The 15,624-nt window shown below is 47.9% G+C and overlaps 1 protein-coding gene across 1 annotated transcript in view; it reads right to left on the bottom strand.

Annotated features, from left to right (window-relative positions):
- TIAM2 (T cell lymphoma invasion and metastasis 2) overlaps nt 1-15,624 on the bottom strand; it is a 486,712-nt gene that overhangs the window by 287,710 nt on the left and 183,378 nt on the right. Inside the window, exons 5-7 of the mRNA XM_029596699.1 lie at nt 8,875-9,277; nt 3,496-3,668; nt 13-237 (exon numbers count right to left, since the gene is read on the bottom strand). Coding sequence (XP_029452559.1) covers nt 13-237; nt 3,496-3,668; nt 8,875-9,277 — 801 coding nt within the window. The remainder of the gene's footprint in view (nt 1-12; nt 238-3,495; nt 3,669-8,874; nt 9,278-15,624) is intronic.

Genomic DNA, 15,624 nt, shown 5'->3' with positions numbered 1-15,624 from the left:
GTGAACCTGTACCTGGTTTTCTATGGCTTTGCGGTTTTTGGGATCGCTAACGATAGAAAGCTGCAGCTCGGCCATCTTTTTCATCTTGCCGTCCATGTCCGTCTTCTGCATCAGGTTCTTGGTCTGACTCTTCAGCAGCCGCACGGTGTCCTCCTTCCCGTGCTTCTTTGCAAAGAGCGACGCACATGCAGAGTGAATGGCCGTGACCCAGTTCTCCAGATCCGTCTGGCTGGTTGCCTGCAAAACACATTTACAGCCAGGAACGTAAACTCCCAAGCTTCTACTGCCGCATTCACCAAACACCACGATTGCAATATCGGACTACTTATTTTGGGATCCCCCTCTCCCCAATTACCAATTTTGTTGGGTTTTTTTTGCCCCAGGTCCATGTGGACTCGCATCAGACAGGCAACGCATGTGTGGCGCTGGTTACAGGTCCATCTCCGCATTCATTCGATCCCTCCAGCTCTCGCCTGGCAGCACGGCCCAGAGGAAGAGAGGGTAATTCCGATCATCGCAGGCTTGGGTTTCCAGGATAACCCTGATGAATGTGCATATGTGCTGCCGCAACTTTACACAAATCTAATTCATGCGTATTCATCAGGGTTATCCTGGAAACCCACCGGTTAGGGGCCCTCGAGGACTGGAATGGGTCCCCCAATGGATGGATGGCAGGGAAGAAGCAAACCTGAAAGTAGCAATATGCATGCCCAGGTTCATAATTACATTAACCTCTTCAGGCAGAGCAAACAAAAACAACAAATAAATAAATAAAACACCTGAAAGTAGCAATATGCACGCCCAGGCTCATAACTACATTAACCTCTTCAGGCAGAGCAAACAAAAATAACAAATAAATAAATAAAATACCTCAAAATAGCAATATGCACGCCCAGGCTCATAACTACATTAACCTCTTCAGGCAGAGCAAACAAAAATAACAAATAAATAAATAAAACACCTGAAAGTAGCAATATGCACGCCCAGGCTCATAACTACATTAACCTCTTCAGGCAGAGCAAACAAAAATAACAAATAAATAAATAAAACACCTGAAAGTAGCAATATGCATGCCCAGGCTCATAACTACATTAACCTCTTCAGGCAGAGCAAACAAAAATAACAAATAAATAAATAAAACACCTGAAAGTAGCAATATGCACGCCCAGGCTCATAACTACATTAACCTCTTCAGGCAGAGCAAACAAAAATAACAAATAAATAAATAAAACACCTGAAAGTAGCAATATGCATTGCCCAGGCTCATAACTACATTAACCTCTTCAGGCAGAACAAACAAAAATAACAAATAAATAAATAAAACACCTGAAAGTAGCAATATGCATGCCCAGGCTCATAACTACATTAACCTCTTCAGGCAGAGCAAACAAAAATAACAAATAAATAAATAAAACACCTGAAAGTAGCAATATGCATGCCCAGGCTCATAATTACATTAACCTCTTCAGGCAGAGCAAACAAAAATAATAAATAAATAAATAAATAGAACACCTGAAAGTAGCAATATGCGTGCCCAGGCTCATAACTACATTAACCTCTTCAGGCAGAGCAAACAAAAATAACAAATAAATAAATAAAACACCTGAAAGTAGCAATATGCATGCCCAGGCTCATAACTACCTCTTCAGGCACAGCAAACAAAAATAACAAATAAATAAATAAAACACCTGAAAGTAGCAATATGCATGCCCAGGCTCATAACTACATTAACCTCTTCAGGCAGAGCAAACAAAAATAATAAATAAATAAATAAATAGAACACCTGAAAGTAGCAATATGCGTGCCCAGGCCCATAAGTACATTAACCTCTTCAGGCAGAGCAAAAAAAATAACAAATAAATAAATAAAACACCTGAAAGTAGCAATATGCATGCCCAGGCTCATAATTACATTAACCTCTTCAGGAAGAGCAAAGAAAAATAGTAAATAAATAAATAAATAAAACACCTGAAAGTAGCAATATGCATGCCCAGGCTCATAACTACCTCTTCATGCAGAGCAAACAAAAATAACAAATAAATAAATAAAATACCTGAAAGTAGCAATATGCACGCCCAGGCTCATAAATACATTAACCTCTTCAGGCAGAGCAAACAAAAATAACAAATAAATAAATAAAACACCTGAAAGTAGCAATATGCACACCCAGGCTCATAACCACATTAACCTCTTCAGGCAGAGCAAACAAAAATAACAAATAAATAAATAAAACACCTGAAAGTAGCAATATGCACACCCAGGCTCATAACCACATTAACCTCTTCAGGCAGAGCAAACAAAAATAACAAATAAATAAATAAAACATCTGAAAGTAGCAATATGCATGCCCAGGCTCATAACTACATTAACCTCTTCAGGCAGAGCAAACAAAAATAACAAATAAATAAATAAAACACCTGAAAGTAGCAATATGCACGCCCAGGCTCATAATTACATTAACCTCTTCAGGCAGAGCAAACAAAAATAACAAATAAATAAATAAAACACCTGAAAGTAGCAATATGCAAGCCCAGGCTCATAACCACATTAACCTCTTCAGGCAGAGCAAACAAAAATAATAAATAAATAGAACACCTGAAAGTAGCAATATGCGTGCCCAGGCTCATAAATACATTAACCTCTTCAGGCAGAGCAAACAAAAATAACAAATAAATAAATAAAACACCTGAAAGTAGCAAAATGCATGCCCAGGCTCATAATTACATTAACCTCTTCAGGCAGAGCAAAGAAAAATAATAAATAAATAAATAAAACACCTGAAAGTAGCAATATGCATGCCCTGGCTCATAATTACATTAACCTCTTCAGGCAGAGCAAACAAAAATAATAAATAAATAGAACACCTGAAAGTAGCAATATGCGTGCCCAGGCTCATAAATACATTAACCTCTTCAGGCAGAGCAAACAAAAATAAGAAATAAATAAATAAAATACCTGAAAGTAGCAATATGCACACCCAGGCTCATAATTACATTAACCTCTTCAGGCAGAGCAAACAAAAATAACAAATAAATAAATAAAACACCTGAAAGTAGCAATATGCATGCCCAGGCTCATAACTACCTCTTCAGGCAGAGCAAACAAAAATAACAAATAAATAAATAAAATACCTGAAAGTAGCAATATGCACGCCCAGGCTCATAAATACATTAACCTCTTCAGGCAGAGCAAACAAAAATAACAAATAAATAAATAAAACACCTGAAAGTAGCAATATGCACGCCCAGGCTCATAACTACATTAACCTCTTCAGGCAGAGCAAACAAAAATAACAAATAAATAAATAAAACACCTGAAAGTAGCAATATGCAAGCCCAGGCTCATAACCACATTAACCTCTTCAGGCAGAGCAAACAAAAATAACAAATGCATAAATAAAGCACCTGAAAGTAGCAATATGCAAGCCCAGGCTCATAACCACATTAACCTCTTCAGGCAGAGCAAACAAAAATAACAAATGCATAAATAAAGCACCTGAAATAGGTAGACATCACCGAAGGAATTGCTGAGGCAGAATACATTTTCCTTCTTGGGATGTTCAGGGATGGACTGCACCACGCTGTCTTCTGCAAACAGGGCGTATCGAGGTGAAGTGCTCTGTTCCATGGAATTCCCTTCGTAGGTTTCATAAAACAGCAGGGTGCAACCTTTCATAAGAAAAACAGCAGGAGTTAGCAGGACTTAACCTCCATCCTGTGACCCTGCACTCAGCACATGCTTTCATGAACCAAGAGAAAACAGACAGGATCATAAAAAAACATTACTACAGGAGAACCGGGAAGGGACAATAAATAGTGAAGCTACTGGCCTGCAATTTGAAAATGTACCTTGATGACTCTGACGTCACAGCCTTGCCCTGGAGGATTAACTGAGTACAGAGGACTTGGAACTCAGTAATCAAAATAAGAAGTCCCACGTGCATTTACAAACTGGGAACTGCCCTAAGGTCGCTCCAAGGCCTCAGCCCCGATTATTCACTGTGCACGGTTACCGGAGAGCTCAGGCAGCACAGTGAAAGCAGTCGCGCTTCTTTACAAAGCAGTACAGTCACCGGAGGCAGCAGTACAGTCACTGGAGGCAGCAGTACAGTCACCGGAGGCAGCAGTACAGTCACTGGAGGAAGCAGTACAGTCACTGGAGGCAGCAGTACAGTCACCGGAGGCAGCAGTACAGTCACTGGAGGCAGCAGTACAGTCACCGGAGGCAGCAGTACAGTCACTGGAGGCAGCAGTACAGTCACCGGAGGCAGCAGTACAGTCACTGGAGGAAGCAGTACAGTCACTGGAGGCAGCAGTACAGTCACCGGAGGCAGCAGTACAGTCACTGGAGGCAGCAGTACAGTCACCGGAGGCAGCAGTACAGTCACTGGAGGCAGCAGTACAGTCACCGGAGGCAGCAGTACAGTCACTGGAGGCAGCAGTACAGTCACCGGAGGCAGCAGTACAGTCACCAGAGGCAGCGCCAGTCCACTTTTACCCAGACAATTTCAAAGCATTTTACAGACATGACAAACTGCTTCATGCACATAAAAGGTTTCTCCTAAAGCTGCTTAAAGGCTTGCGAGGGATGTGGGGGTGAAGCTGGGGAAGGGTTTGGATTTTCGTACACACGAGTCAGGAATTGCAAGGAGCGGGTGTCACTCTGTGAGGGTGCACGGGTGCCCCTTCTCTCGCCTGATTTTCAGAGCTCCTACGCTCTCTGTGAACACGGTGCTGCTGCTCAAGCTACCTGCAGCCTTACAAAATGACTCTCTGTGTCCGTGTGAACAGGGCTAAAGTCTGCCTACTTCTCGGCAAAAGCTTGCGTAGTGAGTGCCTAGCGCAGTACGGGCATCGGGTCACAGCACCGCCTCAGGTTCATTTACGCCCGCTCGCTTTAAAATCAGAAACTGCAGCTGCAGGGAAACAACCTGCAAGCTTTTAGGCGCACTCAGCCCTCCCCCTGGTTAGTAATCGCCACTTCCATGCACATAGCACAGATTGATGGGCCTAAATTTGTCCCCAAAAGCACAGAGTGTAAGGGGAGGCTGGGGAGGAGGTGATGAGAGCCTTTTGCATGCGACTTCCTGCCGTCATCTCTCAAGAAAGAGCGGTGACTTTACATCCATGCAAGTCGAGCACTTCACTCCTGCTCACAGGCTCCCAGAATGACAATAACTCCTCCGTTTCTTCTCCTCTCCCTGGACTTTCCTACCTTACTCAGCGCGGGCGTTTTTCCGTTTCTGAGCGGACGGTCGCTCTGCATTTTTACCGCAGCCTGAGTCACCGAGGCTGGGTAACGCACGCTTAGGCTCTCTAGGGGGCCGATGTAATGAAATCCACACTAAAACAGGAATTACAGTTTAGCAAAGGCTTTGGTGAGCGCATGTGGCTGAAAGCGACAGCACTGGGGGATGCAGTGAGCTGCTGAGATGCAAACAGAGGAGGAGTAAAAAGCACAAAACAAAAAAAGTGCGCTAAATGAGAAATTCCACTGAAAGTGTGAGCTCACCTGAAAGTTCGTAGTAATGAAGAAAAATGATTTAAAAACAGGGGCAGGGAGGTAACTGCTTGAAATTGGAAGGAATGTGACCAAAATGGCCATCCATGCAAAACCGGCACTGGGCATCTCAACGTTCAACCCAATCTCACACGCAAGTCCGTTTGGGGAAGGCACAGCAAGAGAAATCAGAGGGTAAGCTCTCTGGGGAAGGCACCCACAGCCGAAGAGTGTGCACTTTAGCACTGTGCACTCTGACTAGGGCAGAAAAGAGTGCAAGCTACCTGGCTCCAGTCGTCTGCTCCACAGAGCTTAACCCTTCATTTCTCGTACCTTGCCTTGCCCAGTGGCTCTGCATGCTAGAATGTGCCCAAGTCGGGAGGCAATACTGCACGCGAGGCCCCTGTACCACAGAGCCAACGCCCATCTATTTATTTATCTATTTATTTGCAGCAGTCTAATGAACTTCCATTTCACTTGCCACAGTAGGGCAGGCACCTCCAGCTGAGCGGGACTCACTGGCAGTGTTCATCGGGAGGGGGGGAGGGGTAAGTGTGCGCTCTTCTCTCTGCCCCCTCCCCCCCGGCACTATCCACCTTGTAGCCCCCCTCATGCGTATATTTTGGGGGAGGACAGGTGAGTGTTACAAGAGGGCTGTGGTAGGGGTGGGGGGAGTGAGTGGTGTGGAAGGTGGGGGAGTGCCAGGGTCCGTGCGTCAGATGAAATTGCTTTCGCTGCACAATTCTGGAAACGTAACATCCAGGTCTAAGATGGAGTGAAAGTAAACTCACGTTTCCGGTGGCCGTGTTATTCTATTCCTGTGCCCCAGTGAGGGTCCGTACCTATTTCTACCACAGTGGCCACCAGAAACGTGAGTTCACTCCGCAGCAGCAGGAGGCCGAGGGGGGCGTCGGATTTCCCGCGTAGGCTCTCTTTGGTTTTTTTGCCTTTCGTGAACACTCATAGTGCCAAAGTGAGCGCTGCTCAGCTGCTGGTGCTTATGCTCTGATTTAACTTGCCATTCCCGCTAAAATGCCTTGGATGTGAAAATGTGAATTCTAGCAATGCATGGCAAGTAAAAGCACAGCAGAAGCTAGCTGAGCAAAACGTAAGCTCTTTGCGGTGGGCACCTACAGATAATTAGTACCCCAAGGTCGGGATATACAGCACTGGCATATCGCTCAACCATAGAGGCCTGGCCCAAGAGCTGACACTGGAAATTAAACTTCTCAGTCCGAGGTAGAGTAAGTGCACATTTTGGTGGCCGCTGTTTATTCCTTTCCTGTGCCCAGTGCGCTAGAAGCAGCGAGACAATACCTGACTAGGCATAGCAATAGAATAACATGGCTAACAGAAATAGGAGATAAGAACATAAGAACATGCCACACTGGGTCAGACCAAGGGTCCATCAAGCCCAGCATCCTGTTTCCAACAGTGGCCAAACCAGGTCACAAGAACCTGGCAAGTACCCAAAAACTAAGAAGATCCCACGCTACTGATGCAATTAATAGCAGTGGCTATTCCCTAAGTAAACTTGATTAATAGCAGTTAATGGACTTCTCCTCCAAGAACTTATCCAAACCTTTTTTGAACCCAGTTACACTAACCACATCCTCTGGCAACAAATTCCAGAGCTTTATTGTGCGTTGAGTGAAAAAGAACTTTCTCCGATTAGTCTTAAATGTGCCCCATGCTAACTTCATGGAGTGCTCCCTAGTCTTTCTATTATCCGAAAGAGTAAATAACCGAGTCACATCTACCCGTTCTAGACCTCTCATGATCTTAAACATCTCTATCATATCCCCCTCAGCCGTCTCTTCTCCAAGCTGAACAGCCCTAACCTCTTCAGCCTTTCCTCATAGGGGAGCTGTTCCATCCCCTTTATCATTTTGGTTGCCCTTCTCTGTACCTTCTCCATCGCAACTATATCTTTTTTGAGATGTGGAGACCAAGCTGAACACCCTAAGATCTTTAGTCTTTCCTCATAGGGGAACTGTTCCACCCCCCGTCTCAGACCCAGGAGTTAAGTTTCCAGTGTTAACTTATTATGTCCCAAAGTTTTTAAGAAGTTATCCTCTGTACAGGACGCTGGGACATTATGGGTTAAGAAAATGTGCCCTGAGCTGTCTGCCTTTTAGTGCACCTCCATGTATTGCTGGGGACTCGATAAAGCCTTGTTTAACCTGGAGTTTGCATGACCTGCACTCAGTTTAGCACTGGGTTTAGCACTGGGTTTAGCACTGGGTTAGCACTGGGTTTAGCACTGGTTTAACACTGGTTTAGCACTGGGTTTAGCACTGGGTTTAGCACTGGGTTTAGCACTGGGTTTAGCACTGGGTTAGCACGGGTTTAGCACTGGTTTAGCACTGAGTTTAGCACTGAGTTTAGCACTGGGTTTAGCATGCAGCTTTTCTACATTAATCCCCCTGTTAAATACCAGGCTTTACTTATTGTTGAAAAACGCTTACTAAAACAGGGGCAAAATCCTGCAGTGAGAGCCCCTAGATTGCTTTAAAAAATCAACTTGCCTGCTTCTTTTGGATTTATTCCTCTCTCTTCTTTTTAAAATATACTTTATCCCTAATGCTTTTATATAGTTGGGGGTGGAGGAATATCTACTGTGAGGTACCTGTACTATAACTTTATATCAAAAGCTATTATTAGGAAGCATCTGATTTCCAATAAAAAGCGCACGTCAAGAAGTTGAAACTAATTCTGCAAAGCTGGCTTTCTGCAGCACCGTCTCTCCCTCTTCCAGTTACACCAGCCCTGGCAATGCTCTCCCCTTCCCTTTTTTAATGAAATTATTTTAAGTTTGTCTTTGCACTGACAATGTTTTGGGTTTTATTTTACAGCACCCCGGGCACTGCTGCTGTGAATTCTCTGATAGTTTAGTGCCATTAATTCAGATCCATTCCATATGCACAAATAGTCGACCTACTTAAAACTTGCAGCGTGCAATCGTGCCAGATTTTAATTTGTTTTTCCTTAGAACTGGGGTGAGGGTAACTGTCGAGCGTCTGACGCAGCTCGTAGGTGGCTTGGGGGCTGTGCGCCTCTCTTTATTAATAGATTTCTGGCTCCAGACAGTGCCAGTTACTCCCCTGCGCCCCATCTCAGAATGCAATAAGCAACCCTTTCCGTCATGCAAACCTCCACGTATTATATACCCAGCAGCGACGAGAGAATCCATCACTTTCTCCCCCGCAAGAGACACAAAGTAAGATTGGTAATAATAATAAAGAGACGTTTCGTAAGAGTCTCTCCCATTCGTTTTAATGGGGCAAACGCGGCTTTAAAAATAGAGGCCAAAGTGAATGCAAATCCGTCCTGCGTTATTTGGGTGGGGGCGAGCTAATAAAATGCATGACTTACCTTTCAGCGTTACCCAATACTGCTTCCATCTCCTGCGCGCCACCAGCTCCAGCTTCTTCTCCTTGTGCAGGGTGATGAGCGGCTTGAAGAAGAGCCAGCCTGCTTTGCGTACGACGCCCTGCTCCTTCTCGTACAGCAGGTCCAGTTGCTCCAGGGAGTTGAGCGAGTCGCTGCCGGACTCCTCCATCTCCAGGGAGGCGGGCACGTTCTCCACGTCCGTCCTGTCCATCTCCAGCTCCCGCATGAAGTTTTCATAGATGTTCTGCCGCAGCGCATCACCGCTGATTGCATTGGAGGATTCGCTCCTCTGTGGCAAGAGAGGGCAGATAGTGTCCGTCGGGAGGCCATCGGCTCTGCTGTCAAAGTAGTCACTCACATCGTTACCCCTAAGCTCCTGTGTAGACTGCAAATCACAATTAATTAGGGAAACTGTTAGGCAGGTTAAAACGTTTAACTGTTCATTTTTAGGCTGGATGTTGAATAACAGAATTCATACTAATGCCTACCACAAAGAAACGATAGCATTATATCACAAACAGCTGTAGGTTACCTCAAGCATAGGAAAAAATATGGCCTAGAGCAGGGGTGGCCAACCTTTCATGCACCAAGAGCCAAGAACCTAGAATGCACAGTATCAAAGAGCCTTACGTCTTCCAGAGACCCCGGAGTGAGGGGACGATGGAGCCCAGAGCCTTACAGAGACCCCGAAGTGAGGGGACGATTGAGCCCGGAGCCTTACGTCTTCCAGAGACCCCGGAGTGAGGGGACGATGGAGCCCGGAGCCTTACGTCTTACAGAGACCCCGGAGTCTTACGTCTTACAGAGACCCAGGAGTGAGGGGACGATGGAGCCCGGAGCCTTACGTCTTACAGAGACCCCGGAGTGAGGGGACGATGGAGCACGGAGCCTTACAGAGACCCAGAAGTGAGGGGACGATGGAGTCCGGAGCCTTACGTCTTACAGAGACCCCGGAGTGAGGGGACGATGGAGCCCGGAGCCTTACGTCTTCCAGAGACCCCGGAGTGAGGGGACGATGGGGCCCGGAGCCTTACGTCTTCCAGAGACCCAGGAGTGAGGGGACGATGGGGCCCGGAGCCTTACGTCTTACAGAGACCCAGGAGTGAGGGGACGATGGGGCCCGGAGCCTTACGTCTTACAGAGACCCCGGAGTGAGGGGACAATGGGGCCCGGAGCCTTACGTCTTACAGAGACCCCGGAGTGAGGGGACGATGGGGCCCGGAGCCTTACGTCTTACAGAGACCCCGGAGTGAGGGGACGATGGAGCCCGGAGCCTTACGTCTTCCAGAGACCCAGGACTGAGGGGACGATGGGGCCCGGAGCCTTACGTCTTACAGAGACCCCAAAGTGAGGGGACGATGGGGCCCGGGGCCTTACGTCTTCCAGAGACCCCGGAGTGAGGGGACGATGGGGCCCAGAGCCTTACGTCTTCCAGAGACCCCGGAGTGAGGGGACGATGGAGCCCAGAGCCTTACAGAGACCCAGGAGTGAGGGGACGATGGAGCCCGGAGCCTTACATCTTACAGAGACCCAGGAGTGAGGGGACGATGGAGCCCGGAGCCTTACATCTTACAGAGACCCCGGAGTGAGGGGACGATGGAGCCCGGAGCCTTACAGAGATCCCGAAGTGAGGGGACGATGGAGCCCGGAGCCTTACGTCTTACAGAGACCCCGGAGTGAGGGGACGATGGAGCCCGGAGCCTTACGTCTTCCAGAGACCCAGGAGTGAGGGGACGATGGGGCCCGGAGCCTTACGTCTTACAGAGACCCCGGAGTGAGGGGACGATGGAGCCCAGAGCCTTACGTCTTACAGAGACCCCGGAGTGAGGGGACGATGGAGCCCAGAGCCTTACGTCTTATAGAGACCCCGGAGTGAGGGGACAATGGAGCTCAGAGCCTTACGTCTTACAGAGACCCCGAAGTGAGGGGACGATGGGCCCCAGAGCCTTACGTCTTACAGAGACCCCGGAGTGAGGGGACGATGGGCCCCAGAGCCTTACGTCTTACAGAGACCCCGGAGTGAGGGGACGATGGAGCCCAGAGCCTTACGTCTTACAGAGACCATGGAGTGAGGGGACGATGGGCCCCAGAGCCTTACGTCTTACAGAGACCCAGGAGTGAGGGGACGATGGGGCCCAGAGCCTTAAGTCTTACAGAGACTCCGGAGTGAGGGGACGATAGGGCCCAGAGCCTTACGTCTTACAGAGACCCCGGAGTGAGGGGACAATGGGGCCCAGAGCCTTACGTCTTACAGAGACCCAGGAGTGAGGGGACGATGGGTCCCAGAGCCTTATGTCTTACAGAGACCCAGGAGTGAGGGGACGATGGGGCCCTGAGCCTTACGTCTTACAGAGACCCAGGAGTGAGGGGACGATGGGGCCCAGAGCCTTACGTCTTACAGAGACCCCGGAGTGAGGGGAGTGAAGGGACAATGGAGCCCAGAGCCTTACGTCTTACAGAGACCCCGGAGTGAGAGGACGATGGAGCCCAGAGCCTTACGTCTTACAGAGACCCCGGAGTGAGGGGACGATGGGGCCCAGAGCCTTACGTCTTACAGAGACCCCGGAGTGAGGGGACGATGGGGCCCAGAGCCTTACATCTTACAGAGACCCAGGAGTGAGCGGACACTGGCGGCCAGAGCCTTACAGAGACCCCGGAGTGAGGGGATGATGGGGCCCAGAGCCTTACGTCTTACAGCAACCCCGGAGTGAGGGGACGTTGGATCCTGGAGCCTTACAGAGACCCCGGAGTGAGGGGACAATGGGGCCCAGAGCCTTACAGAGACCCCGGAGTGAGGAGACGATGGGGCCCAGAGCCTTACAGAGACCCCAGAGTGAGGGGACGATGGGGCCCAGAGCCTTACAGAAACCCCGGAGTGAGGGGATGATGGATCCCAGAGCCTTACGTCTTACAGAGACCCCGGAGTGAGGGGACGATGGGGCCCAGAGCCATACAGAGACCCCGGAGTGAGGGGACGATGGGGCCCAGAGCCTTACGTCTTACAGAGACCCAGGAGTGAGGGGACAATGGGACCCACAGCCTTACGTCTTACAGAGACCCAGGAGTGAGGGGACGATGGAGCCCAGAGCCTTACGTCTTACAGAGACCCAGGAGTGAGGGGATGATGGGACCCAGAGCCTTACGTCTTACAGAGACCCAGGAGGGGGACGATGGAGCCCAGAGCCTTACGTCTTACAGAGACCCAGGAGTGAGGGGACGATGGGGCCCAGAGCCTTATGTCTTACAGAGACCCAGGAGTGAGGGGACGATGGGACCCAGAGCCTTACGTCTTACAGAGACCCCAGAGTGAGGGGACGATGGAGCCCAGGGCCTTACGTCTTACAGGGACCCAGGAGTGAGGGGACAATGGAGCCCAGAGTCTTTGGCAGGTGAGGGGCCCTTTGAGGATCTCTTCCTTCCTCTCATCTCTACCAGTATCATTCTCTCTCTCTCTCTCTCTCTCTCTCTCTCTCTATCAGTACTCCCTCCTTGTCCCCATCAGTCTCTCTTCCTCTCTCAATTCCCTCATCTGTTCTGACCAGTCTTTCTCAATCCTCCTACCCCGTTCTCCGTTAGTCTCTCTGTCCTCCTCCCTGTTCCCACGGCCTCTCAATCCCGCTACCTATACTTCTCAAGCCTCTCTCAATTCTCTCGCCCTGTGCCCAGCTGTCTCTCTCTGTCTCAGTCTCCAACAAGTCTCTCTGTCCCCCATCCTGTTCTCCCCCATCTCCGTATCTCAATGTCCCCACTTTCTCCACCAGTTTCTGTCATTTTCCTCAACTTGTCTTAACCAGTCTCTCAATCCTCTTACTCTGTTTCCACCAGTTTCAGTTTTCCCACTAGTCTGTCTCTCAATCCTCCACCCATAAGTCTCTCTCTCTTGCTTAATCCTTCCCCAGTCCATATCAGTCTCTTTATTCCCACATCCTGTCCCCACATGCCTCTTATCTCTCAAAATTATCTTGCCCCTATCAATCTGCCTCAATCCTCCTACCAGTCTCTCTCTTAATTCTGCCAGCCTGTCTCTCTCTGTCCTTCAACTCTGTCTCACCAATCTCTCTTAATCCCCCTATCTTTTCTACCCAGTCTCTCTCTGTTCCTTCACCCTATTCTGCGTAGTCTCTCTTAAAACTCCCACCCTGTTCCCTTCTGTCTCTCTTTCTCTCAGTCAATTCCATCTTATCCTTCCACCTATACCCACCAGTCTATCTGTCCCAGTCCTCCATCACTACCATCCCCCTTTCCCAACTATCTTTTGGTAGCCGCAGCATAACGTTTTCCACCCCACACAAGAATAATGATGGAGTCAATACGATGGATTGATTGATATGGAAGGCTGAGACCACATACAGAGAGCCACCAGGTTGTGGAAGACCTGCATAAGTGGAGGATGGTGGGGGAAAGCTTGGAATTCACTGACTCTTCTAGCTGGTTACCGCGACAAGGAACACCATCTACTTGTCAAGTACTTTAGAAAAGCTGACTCTAGTGGCTCAAAGGAAGGCTTCATTAGATGGGAAAGTCACACATCTAGCTCCCACAGAATAGATGCTTTTGTACCAGAACCTTGTCATGCCGTAGACCTTTTATAAAATGAGATATCAGTGGATGGGCAGTATCGGCTTGCAATCCTGTTGAGTATGGTCAGTGGCTATTATGCTGAGGTGCATGCACCAAGGAGATGGTGAGACCAGAGTAGGAACGATGGAGCACATATTTCAGCAGAAATGGATCAGAATAATTCTGTTGCTACCATTTGGTGTACCTATTCCATTTGAAGGCATAATGTTTTCTCGATGAGACTAGCATGTCCACAGTCTCTGTAGGTAAGTGAAGATCTGTGGTCACCACGTAACATATAAGCTATGAGACTGAGGGCTGAAAGGTTGAGATGAAACAGTATCCCATCTTCCTGAGTTAACCATGCATGATCTGTTCCCAGATATGAGAGGACTGCTGGAAAGTTGTATAAGATATGAATACCAGATCTGTCTGGGCCACGCCAGGGCTAAGAGGATCAGAAGAGTGTGGTCCGGAAGAACCTACTGCCCTGCTCTGGTGATAGATGGTAACTGTGGAAAAGTGTACATGAGGCTTTGTTCACATTTGAGGAGGAAAACACTTAACCTATTCTGTGATCATTTGGCAGAACTGAGCAGAACTGATTTAGTTGTGTGTTCTGTTGTGATGCAAATAGATCCACTGACGGCAGATCCCCATAAGCTGAAGAGTTCATCAGCCACTGATTGCTGTACAGACCACTCATGGGGTTGAAACGAACACTTTGCTGAGTCGAACTGCCAGCATATTGAAAATGCCCGGCAGATAGGTGGCCTATAGAACATTTCAATTACTTTCCTCCCAATTCCAGATTTTTAGGGCTTCCTGGGAAAGAGGCCACGATCCCATTCCTCCTTGTTGACATAAAATATGACAATCTGGTTGTCTGAATCAGGATGCTCTTTTCCTGGAGGAGATGTTCAAACTCACTCTGAGGCACTTCACTACCTCTCCTCGCGTATCTCTCTCTACACCCCTCCTCGTGCACTATTGAGCAAGGACTGTCTTTTTTTTTATGTTTGTACAGCACTGTGTATGTCGTGTAACCCTATAGAAATGTTAAGTAGCAGTAATAGTAATAGTAGTAGTAGTAGTAAATGTTGATAGAGCATATCTCATTACTCTCAAATCTAGTAGATTGATTTGGCAGTGGCTCCCCTGAAGAGTCCAGATGCCATGTGTTCATATGGTCCCAGTGTGCACTCCCTACCCTTTGGTGGAGGGATCCCTCGCTAGTACCACTTGATAGGGGAGCGAGCAGGGCTCCTTCCTGGAGCCACCACTGTAGTTTACATTTCACAGTCGCTGTTATTTGCAGTAGAGACAAAAGCAGTTGAGCTAGTTAATCTCATTGGGTATGTAGACTCCACTGGAGGTAGTGAACATGTAGGCAGGTCAGTGGGACCTCATGGTTGGCCACTGCCACATGTCTGTGGTCTACAAGAAGCCTTCTGGCTGACAAGCATAGAGAAGACAGTAGCTTGTAGCTGAATAATGTCATGGTGTTCGCTCAGTTGGGAAGCAGAAATACAATTTTCTACAGCAAGTTTATCCAAGCTCCGTTGAACTTGAGCCTCTGAGTGGCTCCATGCTCGATTTCTCGAAGCTGACCAGAAAAACCTAAGCGGTCAAGAAGAGCTATTATTGTGCTCAGGAAGGAGAGCACTTCGTCTTATTTTGCTGTGATCAGTCAAACATCCAAGTATGGGAAAATCTGTATTCCCTGGTGACAGAGATGAGCTGCCACTACTGCAAGGCATTTCGTAAAGACCCTCAGGGCTGATGAGAAGCCAAACTGGAGTATTTTGTACTGGTAATGGAAGCAGAGGTAGTGCAAATGCAAAGGATGGATGGGTAGATCCAAGGCACACATCCATTCTTCTTTCTATATATAGGGAAGGATGTTGCTGAAAGAGTTCGTTTTCAGCTTCTCTCAGAATATACTTGTTCAGACATCTCAAGTCCAGAACATAAGAAATGCCATACTGGGTCAGACCAAGGGTCCATCAAGCCCAGTATCCTGTTTCCAACAGAGGCCAATCCTAAAGTCGCATATACCTGGCAATTACCCAAACATTAGATAGATCACAAACTACTATTGCTTATTAATTACCATTATAGCACTTTATGGATTTGGCCTCTAGGAACTTATCCAAACCTTTTTTAAACCCA

This window comes from Rhinatrema bivittatum, chromosome 3 (assembly GCF_901001135.1).
Source record: "Rhinatrema bivittatum chromosome 3, aRhiBiv1.1, whole genome shotgun sequence".
Taxonomy (NCBI): Eukaryota; Metazoa; Chordata; class Amphibia; order Gymnophiona; family Rhinatrematidae; genus Rhinatrema; species Rhinatrema bivittatum.
Note: the sequence above shows the minus strand (reverse complement) of the source record. Positions and strands in the feature narration are given on the sequence as shown.